Source organism: Balaenoptera ricei, chromosome 9 (genome assembly GCF_028023285.1).
Source record: "Balaenoptera ricei isolate mBalRic1 chromosome 9, mBalRic1.hap2, whole genome shotgun sequence".
NCBI lineage: Eukaryota > Metazoa > Chordata > Mammalia > Artiodactyla > Balaenopteridae > Balaenoptera > Balaenoptera ricei.
In genome coordinates, this window is record NC_082647.1 from 2507983 (window position 1) to 2523609 (window position 15627).

Genomic DNA, 15627 nt, shown 5'->3' on the forward strand with positions numbered 1-15627 from the left:
GTTGGGTCCGGGGTCTGCCGAACTGCTAAGGTCCCAGCGGCTTTTGCTAACGTTGTCAAGCCCCAATGTGTGTCCGCACCTCAGTTTCCCCTTCTGCGCCCTATCCCACCTCCTGACACGCCTGCCCCCACTTCCGAGCCCCTCCGCTGCCCCTGCCTGGCCCCCTCTGCCCGCTGCCTCTGTGTTTCTTGCTCTTGGTTGTGCATCTTAAGAGGGATGTGGCATCGCCCCCTTTCACGACAGCAAAGAAGGGGGGTGGGGGGAGGGGAGGCACCTTCTGGAAGCTGCCTGACCAAGTGGGACCCCCAGGGCCTCCCCAACTCCACACGTGGCTGGTGCCCGACATAGCCAAAAGGCCCCGGGAAGCCACCCCAAACCAGAGGTGCATCCCCAGGGAGGGGCCGAGGCGTCCGAGGGACGAACCTAAGGGGCCGGGAGGGATGCTCGCAGCGGGGGAGTAGGGCCAGCCCCGGCTCTCTGTTTCCCGCCGCCGCTGCCGTACAGAGGCTGCTGGACGAGGCTGACGTGGAAGCACAGGCTTGATGGCCGCCGTGCAACAGGGCTCAGGAGCGGTCGGGTGACTGGCCAAGAGGGAGAGGGCGGAGGAGGGCAGACCTGGAGCCACAAAGGTGCCCCGGCGGCTGGGACCCGGGAGTCTCGATGCCAGGGACGCTCCCTGGACAGCTGAGGGCAAAGGCCGAAGCCCCCGCCTGGGGAGCCTCTGCGCGCTCTCCGCTCCTGCAGAGAAATGGCCTGTTTCTGCGTGTCAGCACTGCAACCCTTTTTTATTTAAAAGAAAACGTCTGCACAGAAGTTGCCCAGATGATGTAAGCGCTCTGCTTCCTGCCAAGAAGGGTCGCAGCTACCCTCCTTCAGAGCGGCGGTGACAGCCAGCCAGGGGCTCTACCAGCCCGGCGGGCACAGGACACAGGCAGATGCAGCTCCCTGGACGGGTGCACCTCGTCCGCAGCGCCTACCCCCCAGAGGCAGGGCTGAGTCTGAGCCTGGCCGCTCCAAACCCAGCTCTGGCCCCTGGAGATACACGCAGCCCCTCGGCCGTGCAGCAGCTTGGGCCCACCAGGCCCTTCCCATTAAGGGAGGGAATCGTAGGTCCTCAGGATAGAAGGGGCCTCGATGCCACCTGTGCTGCTGCTTCAGAGAGTGCCTGAGGCCTGGAAGACGCCCGGGTCCTACCCCCAGGCCTGCTGCAGCTCGCGGCAGCCTGCCCAACCCCTGGCGGGGGGGCCCTCTCTCCGCTCTGCTCTGCTAATTGCTGCCCTGCAAGCAGCAGCCCGCGAGGACGGCACTGCCCCGCTGGCCCCTCGTGCCAGCACAGCCAGAGCTGGGGGCCTCCCCACCAGTTCCTCCTGCCACTGCCACCGCCACTGCTGCAGCTCTTTGGGGACATGCATGCAGGGTGGCCAGCAGCTGCTGTGCACCCAGGTGAGGGCTCCGCTTGTGAACAGCAGGGCCTTCCCTGGACCCCTCCGGGAAGCCGGAGACCCCTCCCCCAGGTCCAGGGTCAGCAAGGAACATGGGGTTAGGAGAGCAGTGCTGAAGGGCCCCCTCCCTCCAAAATTCAGAGGGGGCCTGGCTGACGATCACTAGGAGAACCGTAGCAACAGAGACTCAATTTGCCAAAACTGGAACAAAATCAGAAAGAAATTGAAACTGGATGATTGGATGGGAAGAGAATGAGTACAAGTATTATTAGGAAGAGAAGTCAAAGTGAGGGATACAGGGAGGAGGGGTTGTAAGATTAGAGCCCTAACCCAGAGACTGGAGTCCGGGCGAGCCCTGGACAAGAATGGTGGGCAGAGGTTTCGATGGGGAGGCCAGAGTGCCAGCTGCAGGGCCCGGTGGGTACCACACTGGGAAAAGGGAAATGGGGGATTGCAAAACTAACGGGGGGATCAGGGGAGGATGGACCAAGTTGTCTAGCCCCGCTTTCAGGGCCCCCCCCCCAACCGGGTCTGCACATATTTCCCAAACCTGCAGCCCAGAGCCTGAAGGCAGAGTGAGGAGGCCATCTAGCGGCGGGGGCTGGTGGGAAGGCAGGGGCCGGGCCGGGAGGCGCCTCCTGGGGGTGGGGGCAGAAGACAGGCAGCCACCTGTCCTCAACAGGGATGCTGGGGAGGGATGGAGGTGGGGAGGGATGGAGGGATGGAGGTGGGGAGGGATGGAGGGACGGAGGTGGGGAGGGATGGAGGGATGGAGGTGGGGAGGGATGGAGGTGGGGAGGGATGGGGGGATGGAGGTGGGGAGGGATGGAGGGATGGAGGTGGGGAGGGATGGAGGGATGGAGGTGGGGAGGGATGGAGGTGGGGAGGGATGGGGGGATGGAGGTGGGGAGGGATGGAGGGACGGAGGTGGGGAGGGATGGAGGGGTGGAGGTGGGGAGGGATGGAGGTGGGGAGGGATGGGGGATGGAGGTGGGGAGGGATGGAGGGGTGGAGGTGGGGAGGGATGGAGGGGTGGAGGTGAGGAGGGATGGAGGGATGGAGGTGGGAAGGGATGGAGGTGGGGAGGGATGGGGGGATGGAGGTGGGCAGGGATTGGGGAGGGATGGGAGGATGGAGGTGGGGAGGGGGTATGGAGGGAGGAAGGCAGATGACCATGGGAAAGAAGGGCAGAGCCCAGACAAATTAGAAATGGCTCCTGAGGGTTACCTGGGATGTCGGGCCAGGTCAGGCAGAGGCTGGGGTTTAGAACCTCTGACCCGCACGGGGAGGGGCCCAGATTGTCTGGAGGGGCAAAGGCAAAGAGAGGGAGCCATCTGGCGTCTGGAGGTGGAAGAGGACAGTGTCTGCTGTCTGGGAAGTGGGGAGGGGGCGGGATGAAAGGAAGGGGAAGTTGGGGGAGGCTGAGACTTCAGCTTCTGGGGTGGCTGGCTGGTGCCCTTGTTTCCAGGGCAATAAACACAAACTACAGTTGACCTTTGTCCTGATTCCCCATCCCACCCCAGCCCCACCCACGACAGGGAGCAGGCCCTCGGAATGCAGGCAACTCGGGCGTCAGTGTGGTGGGTTTACGGTTCATCGTTACTTCATTCTTGAGGACTGGCCAGCCCCCAGGCAGGCGGCCCCGGCAGGCTCTCGGGGTGTCCAGGGCTGGCCAAGAGGGACAGGGAGGTGGCTTCGGCCCGAGCCTGGGCCCCTGGGCCGAGGAGGCCTGACGGCCGGACCTCCCTCCCACCTCCTGTCCTGCCTGCTCCCCACCTGGAGGGAGCCGAGCCCCGAAGTCTCCGGGCCATGTAGAACTCTCTGCAGCTCAGGCTCTGGCTCCGGAAGCGCCAGCCTTGCTCCTGGTCTGGGGGGGGTCCCGGCACCTGCGAGATCTCGGGCGGGCATCCCTGCTCATGCGGTGGCCACATGGGCTCCCCGGTCTCCAGCCAGGGGGTTGAGACCCGGTGCTGCGGCCCCTTCACCTTTGCCTGAGCGGAAAAAGAGGGGTGAAGGGAAGGGACTGGAGTGAGGTGCCAAGTGGGGGAGGGCAATCAGGAGGCTGGAGTGTCCCCAGCGCGCCCGGTGGCTTCTCAAGCCCCCATGCCCAGCGGTGTCACAACACTTGCTGCGTGGCGACCACTTCAAGCAGGCCCACTCTCCTGGGTCCAGGACGGCGTGACCTTGCTGCATCGGTTCCACTGGGAGGCCTTGAGGAAGTTGGGTTGATGCTTCACAAATCAGAGAATAGAAAAGGCGGGGTGGAGATGCGCTCCTGGCCAGCAGAGCCTTGGAGATGCTCAGTGTCTGCAAAGGCCCAACTACAGCCTCTTTCAATGTCCCCTTCCACGCTCCCCACACCCAGAGGAAAAGTTTGTCTGCACTGGAGCTTACCCAGACTGCGGCAAGTGTCCCATTGTTCTGAGGACTGACCCGAGGGCCTCTCGCGTTGCCCCCAGCCAGGCTGGGGTCAAGGGAGAGCGCCTAACTGCACAGAGTGTCAGCCGGGCCTCGCTCCGTCCACTCCACACGAAGGGCCCTCGCTCCCGCGTCCCACTCCAGAGCAGTTGCTGTGTCAGAGTGAGACAGGAAGGGCCCAGAAGGAGGAGGGCATATTCTGCAAAAAGGGGGAATCTCCGATTTTCCTTTCCTGGTTTAAATAAGACTTTTTAAGTTAGTTTGTTTCTCAAAGTGCAGGGATTTGGGGCTCCGGCATTGCCGGCTCTGAGCACCGAGCCCTCTTCTGCACGCCCCTCTTTGACCAGAACACTGTGCCCCCAGGGCCCTGCCCCACTCGGGCTACAGCCCCCAGGACCCTGAGGACGGGCTTGTCAAGCTCCAGGGAAAGCCAGCTCGGCATGATGTGGAAGGAACCTGAATTCCACATCCAGCTCATCCCCTGGCCTGCACTTTGCTCCGATCGATTGAATCGTGGGGGCGGTGTGTGCACAGCCTTGCCCACTCGCCGCTGCCCCCAGGCACAATGGGCCTCCGCCCACCACGCAGGCACCGGCACCGGCTCCCTCCTCTGAGCTGGGCTGCAGCCCCCAGACCCGCTCGGGCCCAGCCAGCCGGATCGTCCCCTCACCTCACTCTGCACCAGCCCCTGAGCACGCCTCCATTCCACTTCCAGAGAGTTAAAAATAATGCATTAATTGAAACACAATAAAGGAGCAGTATTTTCAAGTTTTTCTAAGGTGCTTAAAGCACTTCAAATAGCATTACGTTACGTACAGTCCCGGCCAGTCGTGGCAACTGGACTATTCGGGAGGGGGCACAGGCCCCTCTTTCTTTCAACTGCAGGGAGCCCTGGCCTGCATGATAAAGTCTCTGGGAAAATATTTAGATAAGACCTGGGCAGCTTTGCCCCTCAAACATTTGAGAGACTATTTGTTTGGTGATGGAAGCTTGGGGTGGGGGGGATGGCGGTGGGTCTAGATTGTCCTTTAAAAACTTAAGTTGGTTTTAACTGAAGCATCTACCATTCTGGAGAAAGTGAAGGGGGAACGGGAGGTGTGCCCCGGGCAGGGGGTAGCTGATGTTATCCTCAGCAACGTGCCTCCTCTCTCCCTCTCACCTTTGTCTTAGTAAAGATGTTTTTCTCTTTTAACTAGAAGCCTTCAGGTAAAAATAAAGCAGCCACAGAAAAAAAAAATTAGTCTTTTTTAGGGTTAAACATCAGAAGACAAGCCTGTGCTGCTTTGGCCAATCAGATACGCCCCTGCCAGCTATAATATAGTACTGAAGACAGCCTCTCGCACAAGCTCTCAGGCTTGCTACCATTTAAAATCAGACTCTTTTTGTCTTTTGATTGCTGTCTTGAGCCCCAACTCCGATGTGTTCCGTTATCAGCGGCCAGCAGCCTGCCGTTCCAGCCCCCGTCTGGGTGGGGATCGGTGGCGAGTCCCCCGCAGCGGCGGCGGGCAAGGTTATATAGGAAGAGAAAGAGCGAGGCAGAGAGCGAGGGCGCCAGCAGCCAGCCGGAGCGAGCGAGGGAGGGAGAGCGCACGGGCACACACACTCGCACACCCGCACCCTCGCGCACTCAGACCTGCTCGGGCCAGCCTTGAGGTCCCTGGGCTCCATGGACGAGATGCTACTGCTGGCGAGATGTCTGCTGGTGGTGCTGGTCTCCTCGCTGCTGATGTGCTCGGGGCTGGCGTGCGGACCCGGCCGGGGATTTGGGAAGAGGCGGAACCCCAAAAAACTGACCCCTTTAGCCTACAAGCAGTTCATCCCCAACGTGGCTGAGAAGACCCTAGGGGCCAGTGGAAGATATGAAGGGAAGATCACGAGAAACTCGGAGCGATTTAAGGAACTCACCCCCAATTACAACCCTGACATCATATTTAAGGATGAAGAAAACACTGGAGCGGACCGGCTGATGACTCAGGTAGAAACCCAGCACGGGGCGGGGAATGTGTCGCTTTCAAGGGGTTATGTGTAACCCTGCCGTTGTGTCTGTTTGCTCTTCAGGCAGGTAGAGAGCCGATTTTGCCCTCTGCTTCCCCACCCACCTGCCGGCCTACCATCCCTTCCTCTTCCTGGAGGGGAATGGAGGTGAAGGGTCCAGCTGGAGAAGTTTAGGCTGGGGGGTGGGGATAAGGACGCTAGGAGATGTGGTCCTTGGATGGCCCTGATTTGATTTGTCCTGCTGGGATGGCCTTCCCATCCTGCCTCAGCTCTGGCTTGTAACTTGGGGAGACCTTCACTTTGGGGGCATCTGTCCTTTCCAAGTTGGGAGTGGGAATGGAGAGAGGGGGCAGCATCCCCCCCCCATAAACATAAAGTGGCGTCCAGATCACTGTACAAGTGTAGCCTCGGCGCTTACACGTTTCCCTCCTCCTCTGTGTTTTTCTTTCCCACCACTACTACCCCCCCCCCGCTGCCCCCCACCAAAGACCCTCAACTGGAAAAGCCAGGAGGCCGGGCTGACAAAAGGTCGGGGCTCCAGAGGCGGCTGGGCTGGTCCCTGACCGTATCACATAGCTCCACTGCGGTTCCATCGCTGCCACTTGTGCCCGTCAGAGTGTGAATGTATCGATATTTCTTTAAGGATGCCCTCTTATTCTCCCGAGCCCGCGGTACTTGAGGGGAGGGACTTAGAACTTACTGGCATTGCATCACGCTAGTTTTCAACCTGCTTGCATAGGAAATTAGGAGCGACTAGATATTAGCGGGAGGGGGGGCTGGAAAGAAGAACCAAAGCAAAACACGCATTCCTCTCTCCCTCTCCGCCTCCGTTTGAGACTTCTGGCTGCCAATCTGCCCGTCAATGGCAGACTTTCTGCAACTCCAGGCACGTATAACTGAAGCTAGAAATGGATTTCCTGGCAAATATAGGTCAACATCTTTTTTATTGCCCTATTAAAATATTCAAGTCCTACCTTTAGGGCCAGGAGCGCACCGCAGCTGACGGAGCGGCGCTGGCGGGGCGCAAGTGCAGGGGAGGCTGGGGGTGGGAGGGACCGAGGAGACACCTCCCGGCCGCTCCGCTCCCCAGCCCGATGCCCGGCCTTGCTGCGGAGCCGAGGAAGGCCAGGGGCAGGCGGGGTAGCGGGCTCCAGCTGACGGACGGAGGCGGAGAGGGAGGGGAGGAGAGGGTCCTCATCCCCGGCTCGCTCGCATCTGCTCCCGACCACCTTAAATCTGGACCGCGAGTGTGGACGCGCGCGCCTGTGCCCGAGAGCAGCGCGAGCCGCAATTAACTCTGCGCAGGCCGCGGGGTGCCCTGCGCGTGCGGCCAGCTGCGGGCGCTTCTCCGGCTCGTCTGGGGCTCCGACCCCCTGGTCACCCTCGGTCCCGGCGGCAGGGCAGGGGCCTTCCCGGGATCCCTCGGCACCGGGGAGAGGGGCGCGAGGCCAGAGGAAGCGGCGGGGGCGGGGACGCCGGAGGTCCCCGAGCCGGAGAGCTCAGCGGCCGCCCCGGTCCGCGCCGGGCCGACGCGGGAGGGAGCGGGTCCCGGCCCGCGCCCTGCCCGGGTCCCCGGGCCTCGCCGCCCCGCCTACAAGTGCGAGCGCGCGGAGCCGCGCACCCGGGCAGACGCCTCTCGGCTCCACTTACTCCCGGGTTATCGATCCCGCGGCTCGGGTTTCAGTGCGCGCGGGGCCGGGCTGCGGCCGCCCGCCGGCCCCTCCACGCGCCCGAGCGCGGGCTCGGCCAGGGCTCCCGGCGGCGCTCCGACGGCCCGGCTGGAGAGGCGGCGCGGGCGGGCCCGGCGGGCCCGGGCGGGAGGGAGAAGCCGGTTCCAGGGCGGAGGCGCCTCGCGGGCCTGGGCGCCCGGCCCGAGCCCCCCGCCGGGTCCCTCGCCCCGCCGCCCCCGGCCGCCCCGCCGGGACCTACAGCCGCGCGGCCCGGCGCCCGGCCGCTCTGGCCGCAGCGTGCGCTGGCAGCATTTGAACTTCTGACCTTCTGTCAACTTCCCTCAGACGAACGAAACGAAAACAAATACTTTTTTTCCCTGGGCAGTGGCTATTCCCGTTCCCAGCACAAAAGGAGGGGGGAGGGGCAGCCGCCGTCGGGGTGGGGTGGGGAGAGCCAGGCCAGGCGTGTGCCACGGACCCCAAAACGTGCCCTAAAAACCTGGAGGCTGGGGAGGGGGGGGTGGCCTGAAAGGCGCCCCCTGCTTTACCCCTTCCCCGTCCTTCCTGCGTCCCCGGTCCTAAGAGTTAAAGTGGGGAAGGCGGGGGACCTGGGAGGTGAGGGCAGGGCCGGGGGAAGGGGAAGCGGCAACGCCTCCCGGGCTCTTGGGGCACCTGCTCCCCCGCCGGCCCCCCACTTAAGATAACCACCTAGACTCTGCTCTCGGGTGCGTGTCCCTCCTCCCCCGTCTCTGCGTGTCTCTGTCTCCCTAATGTGACTGCCGCCCAAGTCCCTCAACCATGGCAAGATCGTCCCCAGTGGAACTTTCAGAGCAGTTCAGGAACGCAGGAGCTCCTGGTTAATATTAACTCCGAGAGGGGGAAGCGCAGACAGACACGCTCTCCCCGCAGGCCGCGGTGCCGAGGGGCTCCGAGGGGGCAGGAGGCCGCGAGGGGCCGGCCTGCGGGCTGCGCCGGGGACCGGCCCGAGGCGCCACGTTGGGCAGATTTCCGGGTGCGTGGCGGCCCCGGGGAGCGGCGCTCAGGTGTGGGTTTGAAGGCAGGGGCCTGGTTTTCCGGAGGGGGGGGGGAGGAGCGGCGAGAGGTGTGTGCGGGGACCCGAGGAGACCCTTCTGAAGTCGGGACACCCCCTCCCCCGCGCTGGGGAAGCCCGTGGGCGTCGGCGGTGACAGTCCCTGCTCGGATCCCGGGCGCGGAGCGGCTGCGCAGACTGGGGAGGTGGCGGGAGCTCAGGCGTGGGGAACAACTTGGCCTCCGCCGACACAAAGCCGGGCCCGTCGGCCCCTGTGGGCTTCACGGTGGCTGCACAGAGGCGGGGTTGATTCGCGGCACACGACCCAGTGAATTGATAACCGGCCCGGGCTTCCCGGCTCTGCCCGCGACGATCCCGCCCGGCCGGGGCGCAGAGACTCTTGCAGCCGCGGGCCGAGGCCGCGTTGCGCCTGGCGGAGCCCGGGCCTGCCTCGGCCCTGGGCTCCTCGCCTGGGGTCTCCATTGCCAGAGTGGCGCAGCTCAGAACGCTGGGGGATGGTACGCGTGCTCCCCTTCCTGCCCTCCCCCTCGCCAGCGGCCCCGGGGGAAGCCATTGAACGCTTCATCTGCCCCCCGAAAGCAGGGAGCTGGGGTGCGATGGGGGCTCGGGAAGCGACTGTCTGCGTGTGCGCGTCGGTGGTGTGCGCCTGCGCAGCCGGTTCCACATCCCGGCTCTCAACTGACCCTGGTTTACTGATTGATTTTCATGTAAAACGCATTCAATCCTCAAGATGACCTCACTCAAACTCTGTCCTTCTGACTTTTTTTTTTTTTTTAAGAAAACTGTTGGCGGGCCCAGAAACCTGCAAGCGCTGACCTGTTACCAGGACCGCCCCCTAGCCTTCTGCCCTCCCTCCACCACGCGCGCGCGCGCGCGGGCGCGCACACACACACACACACACACACACAGACACACACTTGCTGTATGTCTAACTCTACAACCATATACTGGTTTTTACTGCTGCCAACTACACAGGACTTTTCCTGTCGCGCAATCGGCCGCATCCCCTTAAAACGCGGCAGCGGCCCTTGCAGGAGCCCTCCGCCTCCCTGCGCTCTGTAAGAAAGAGTTCCCCCAGGCTATAACAGGGTCCTTGCCGGGGCCGGCTGGTCCTCTCGGTAACCGGGGTCCCCGCCCGGATATCAGCCCTACCCTCTGCAGCAGTCAACTTGGAATTGTCCCCTGTCCCCCCCCCCCCCGAGTCTGCCTCTCTGGGGGATGCCCCCATCATGATTTTGTCACCACCTCCCCTTTTTTCAACCCCGCACCAGCCGCAGTATAAACGTCCAGTGAGTTACTGCCCACACAAACATGCACGTGATTCAACTCTTTCTTGCATCCTTGTCTGAATGGGACCCGAGAATTATACGGGAACTCCCACAGCTTTACCCTGGCTTGAGTCCCGCCTATTCACTGCTTCTTTACTCCTACTGGCAGCTTCCTTGTGGGAGGGGGGGGGGAACCCCAAGGGCGGTTTCCAGAAGAAGCCTCCCTAAGGCAAGAGCTCAGAGGCCCCAGGCCTCTCTGGCTCCCCTCCCCTCCCCCCTCCCCTTCCCCCACCTCTTAAGTTGGCTCTTCAAACTTGCAGGACACCATTCTGCGCCGGCCAAGAAAACAAGAGGGGGGGAGGGAACAGGTTAAGGAAAACAAGAGACACAATCAGACCACAGAAAAGCCGGGAGAAAAGAGTTCCACGGGGAAAAGGAATGTGGCTGTCCAGATAAAGAATGTTTGTCATCCGGCCCTGGTCTTATTGAAAATTATAACTCACCTGGTTGCCTTTCACTTCTGGTTCCCCCACCCCTTCGGCTGCTATCAGGGTCCCACCACCCTCTCTACCTTTGGCTTAATTCTCACCTCAGATAGGCACAGGGCAGAGATAAGGCGAGGCTTTTAACTCTGTAAGAAGCATACCGTGTATTTTTCTTTCTACGGCTAAGTTGCACCTGGGGCCTCTCTCCCGCCTCCCGAGAGGGAGTTTGTCCAGGGAGTTGGGCGGAGCCTTGCACAGGTGCGGAGCGATGGGGCCACAGAAGAGGGCAGGGGTGTGGAGGGCATCGTGGAGGAGGGCGCGGGCCATAGCCTAGGGTGCTCCTGGCGGCTTCTGCAGCCACTGTCCAAAAACACGCAGTTTACTTATTTCGAAGACAGACATTTCATCTGCTTCTCAGGCCCTGACAGGGGCCCTGCTATTTCAGGTGTGGAGAAAGGCGCTCACGTCTCCTCCAAGAGGATGTGCTCCGCCTACTGATGCCACCCCCTCCTCCCTAGCCGAGCTCCCCCTCTCCGGAGCAGGCCGGCCCGTTCCAGGCCTGGCCTTGTCTCCCTACTTGTGCGCGCAGCCCGCATCCTGGGGGGCTGGGCAGAGCAGCCCAGGGGTAGGGTTGGGGCAGGCCCGGACACTCACGGGCGCTGGGTGCCCCCTTCTCTCCACAGCGGTGCAAGGACAAGTTGAACGCCTTAGCCATCTCCGTGATGAACCAGTGGCCGGGAGTGAAGCTGCGGGTGACAGAGGGCTGGGACGAAGATGGCCACCACTCAGAAGAGTCGCTGCACTACGAGGGCCGCGCCGTGGACATCACCACCTCGGACCGCGACCGCAGCAAGTACGGCACGCTGGCACGCCTGGCCGTGGAGGCCGGCTTCGACTGGGTCTACTACGAGTCCAAAGCGCACATCCACTGCTCGGTGAAAGCAGGTGAGGGGGCGGGCCCACGGGCCCACCCAACCATGCCGACAGCACCCCCCAGCAGCTCCAGATCTGCGCCCCAAAGCCTGGCTCACGGGCAAGAGGAAAGTGGGGAGGAGGGGGGCAGGCGGGGAGGGGATTGGGTGATGACTGGTGTTGCTGTGGCGGGAATGGACTCCGTGAGGCCTGTCCCAGTCCCCAGCCGGGAGCTGTCCCTACCTTTGAGGCCACAGAGGCCCACGTTCTCTGAGCCCAGATGCAGAGGGCATCTGGCTTCTCGAGCCTTCTCCCACCCCTGTTTCCGGAGTCCCTGCTGCAGGTGGCAGAGACAGGGAGGAAAGATGGTGGGGCGGGGGGACTGTCCTGGTGAGAGACTGCAGCCCTGCCCAGTCGGCCAGCTCTGGCCCAGAGCCTCTGTCTCAATAGAGCTTAAGAATGAACGACTCCCCACTCGCCACCGGCCCGCACCCGGCACAGGAGGTTCTGCCCGGGGTGGAAGCCCCGGTCCACTCCCTTCCCCCCTGAGCGCCTGTGGCTTCTGAACTAACTTAACTCACTCGGCCTTTGGGAAGAGGCCTGATGGGAGGTAATAAAGCCGGTAGTTACCACTTCCAACATCTGGAGGCCGCAAGCCCAGAAGCATCCGTCCTTATTAGGAACCAGCTGGGCTGCCCTGAGCCACAGGCAGGGCCAGGAAAGCCAAGCCTGCAGCTGGAGCCCCCGCCCTGCTGCGTGAGGCTGACTTCCCTGGGCCTGCAACGCCACACGCTGTTGCTGGCGAGGAACAGCTCCGGCAGGAAGGCGCGCGCGCGCGCGCACAAGCCCCAGCTCCACTGAAGCAGGTCTCTCCAACTCTAGGCAGAAGCCGGCGCATTTAGCAAGGCAGTTCACAGTGAATTTGGGAGGAACTGCGTCTCCCCCCACCCCAAGTTTCGCCTGTTTGTCTCCTAAACTGTATTTTAATAGCGTATGTCAGTAGAAAAACACTTTCAAAGTGTCGAGGCACACTTTGGAGGTAAGGAAAGTAGTGGCCTCCTGTAACAACAGAAAGAAAAGGTGCGTAAGGCTGGGGAGAAGGTCCGCGCTTAGAGCCCGGGAAAGGGTCTCAGACGCCAGCAGGGCGGGGAGGCGCGCCCCGACTTCGCGGGGCTCCTAAATGGCGGCGCGGCGCGGCGCGCGGCCCCCTCCGGGCCACCCCTGTCCGCGGGGTCCCCCTGGCGGGGGTCCCTCGAGGTCTCCTCGCAAATGAGCAGCGGTCGTGCGGCCCGGGACCCCGCCGGGGGAGCCGGGCCGGGCGCGCAGAGCCGCTCATTGGCATTCCGCGCACACGGGCCGGGCGCGGGGCGCTGCGTGTCAAGCAGGGTCGTGCGACTCGACGCTTCGGGCTCGCCTGCGTCCCAGGCGCATTCCGGGCAGCTATGTCGGGCCTCCAAAGGCCGGCCCCGCACTTCATGCCGGAGAAAACGATGAGAAGATTAAAAGCCCTCAGTAATTCCAGCAGGAAGATTCTTTCTCGCGATCTCTATTTGCAAAAAGCAGGATCCCGGAGATTGGAATGCAAAGAAGACGGGGACGTCCCCGCCCCTCCTCCACGGCCCCCTGCGCGCCGCCCGACTCCGATTATTGTCCTCGGGACAGTGAGCCTCAGAGAGCGACAGAGGCCGGAGAAAGCGGGTAGTCAAGGGGCCTTGAGAACCCGGCGCTTCCAGAGCTCGGAGCAGGCCCCGCCATTTAAAATTCAAATACACATCTCGAGTGCTTGGAAGAGAGGCCTGGCTGTGCAAATAGTGCTTGTGAGGCCCGGGCTTCTGGAGAGCCCGCGTGTGAATCGCCGGGGGTGCGGCGGGGGGGTTGCACCTGAGCAAATAGGGAGGGGGCGGCCCAGAGCTGGAGAGAGAGGGAGCCGAGAAGGCGTGGGGGGGATGGAAGGAGCCCCTCTTCCAAGAGCGCCTCCCATTTGTTGCAGAAATTACAATGACAATGGCGAGCCCTTTATTGGATTTTAATTAGAAGATCCACACAAGCCCCGGATTTTCACACCTCGGCCAATTCTCTGGAATGTTTGTCCAGTTGCTACAACTACTACAGCTATTTTTCAGCCCCGCCCTCGCCCCCAACCGGCCGACACCAACCGGCCGACACCAAGACCCCCGCTGGGCGCTGGGGGCGGGGTGGGGGCGGGGAGCGGCCGAGGGTCCCCGCCGCGCAGCCCGGGTGCGGAGCGCACGAGGGGGCGCCGCGCCCCGCGCCGGAGGCGGGAGCAAAGGAGGGTGCGCCCCGGCGCCCGGGTGAGCTCAAGGAGGCTTCCTGAGGAATCCAAGTGGAGAGCAAATACCCTCTGAATTCGTGGCGAGGTTGGGTGTGTGCTGAGCCGGCGGGGGAGGGGGGCGGCGAAAGGGAAGGAGTGTAACCGGCCTCCCGCCGGAGACGCCAATCGACCTTTGTCACCGCCAGTCCAATCCTAAGAGAGTCGTTAAGGAATGCGTCTGCATCTGAATTCGGTCACCGAGGCGGTGGGGATGGGGGGAGGGAGGTCCGCGCGGGACCAGCCTGGCATCTCTCCCCGGAGCCACGCGCTTCCTCGGTCTGGGCGCGCGGGACACCAAGCGTGCGCCCCCCTTGCCAGTCGCGTCCTCCTCTCGGGACTCACCGCCCTGTCTCCTCTCCTCTCCCTTCTCTTCCCCCGCAGAGAACTCGGTGGCGGCCAAATCGGGCGGCTGCTTCCCGGGCTCGGCCACGGTGCACCTGGAGCAGGGCGGCACCAAGCTGGTGAAGGACCTGCGCCCCGGGGACCGCGTGCTGGCGGCCGACGACGAGGGCCGGCTGCTCTACAGCGACTTCCTCACCTTCCTGGACCGCGACCACGGCGCCAAGAAGGTCTTCTACGCGATCGAGACGCGGGAGCCTCGCGAGCACCTGCTGCTCACCGCCGCGCACCTGCTCTTCGTCGCGCCGCACAACGGCTCGGCCGTCCGGGAGCCCGAGGCGCTGTCGGGCGCCGGGCGGCCGCCTGGGGGCGCGCCGGAGCGCCGGGCGCTCTTCGCCAGCAGCGTGCGCCCCGGCCAGCACGTGTACGTGGTGGCCGAGCGCGGCGGGGATCGGCGGCTCCTGCCGGCCGCCGTGCACAGCGTGACGCTGCGCGAGGAGAGCGCGGGCGCGTACGCGCCGCTGACGGCGCACGGCACCATCCTCATCAACCGGGTGCTGGCGTCGTGCTACGCGGTCATAGAGGAGCACAGCTGGGCGCACCGGGCCTTCGCGCCCTACCGCCTGGCGCACGCGCTCCTGGCCGCGCTGGCGCCCTCGCGCACGGACCGCGGCGGGGGCGGGGGCGGGGGCGGCGGCCGCGTTTCCCCGGCCGCGCCAGGTGCGCCCGACGCGCCAGGCGCCTCGGGCATCCACTGGTACTCGCAGCTGCTCTACCAAATAGGCACCTGGCTGTTGGACAGCGAGGCCTTGCACCCGCTCGGCATGGCGGTCAAGTCCAGCTGAAGGCCAGGGGGCCGGGGAGGGCACCGGGAGGGGGCGGGGCGGGGCGGGCGGGGGGAGGGGCGAGATACCGCAAATGACACACGGAAAAAGCGCACGAAATGAGACTTTAATTATAATAATAATTAATAATAATAAAAAAGTAGGACAGTCCAAAGTAGACTATAAGGAATCAAAGACCCCGAGAAATTCTGTTGTTGTGTTTAGTTTATATATATATATTTTTGAATTTTTTGATTCCTGTTTAATTTTGGTTATTTTTTCACCTCTCCTGGCTATTTATTTGTTTGGTATGAATAGATGTTTTAAAATAATATGAACCGGACCTTCAAGAGCCTTAAATAGTTTGTTTCTTGGATAATTTATTATCATGTGAACTGTACTCACAGGGGGAAAGATTATTTTGTGAGGCCAAGCGACCCGCTCAGAGTCTATTTTTCTACATGTCCCTCGTCCTGACTTTCAGAAAGCAAAATTCTGTCCTCTCCATGCCTCGTTTGCAACGCTCCTGCTTTTCAGCAAGTGTAAACTAAAACATGCTTCATGGGGGTCCACAAATTATATTTTTATACACAGAATTGTAAATTAGATTTTTGAGAGATCAATACTTAACTGAATTACATTTCATTTTTGAAATAGTGTAAAATATGAAAATATATTATTTTAATTTAACTAGTTTCCAATGTAACAGCCATCTCCTGTTTTGTCTTCTGGGTTTAATATTTGCTTTGTCATCACCATTTTGGCCACATTCTTGGAAGTCAAGACTGTTACACACTCACACACACACATACACTTTTTTTTTTCTTGGACAAACTGGAAGAACTCTGTTATTTTTAACTTCAAAGAATTTATTAGAAAATAATATTTTTT

At 62.0% G+C, this 15627-nt stretch overlaps 1 protein-coding gene across 1 annotated transcript; it reads left to right on the plus strand.

The window, feature by feature from the left end:
* The first annotated feature begins 5296 nt into the window (after positions 1–5296).
* SHH (sonic hedgehog signaling molecule) lies at positions 5297–14757 on the plus strand. Its single transcript, XM_059932554.1, has 3 exons — positions 5297–5835; positions 11013–11274; positions 13955–14757. Exons 1-3 carry the CDS (start codon positions 5527–5529, stop codon positions 14755–14757), a joined length of 1374 nt encoding a protein of 457 aa, XP_059788537.1. The 5' UTR covers positions 5297–5526.
* The last annotated feature ends 870 nt before the right edge of the window (positions 14758–15627 follow it).

What these genes read in the sequence shown, in the direction of transcription:
- SHH (XM_059932554.1), top strand. Translation starts at nt 5,527, where the DNA reads ATGGACGAGATGCTACTGCTGGCGAGATGTCTGCTGGTGGTGCTGGTC. An exon ending in CGGACCGGCTGATGACTCAG is followed by an intron (nt 5,836 to 11,012) that starts GTAGAAACCCAG and finishes TTCTCTCCACAG; the next exon opens with CGGTGCAAGGACAAGTTGAA. An exon ending in CCACTGCTCGGTGAAAGCAG is followed by an intron (nt 11,275 to 13,954) that starts GTGAGGGGGCGG and finishes CTTCCCCCGCAG; the next exon opens with AGAACTCGGTGGCGGCCAAA.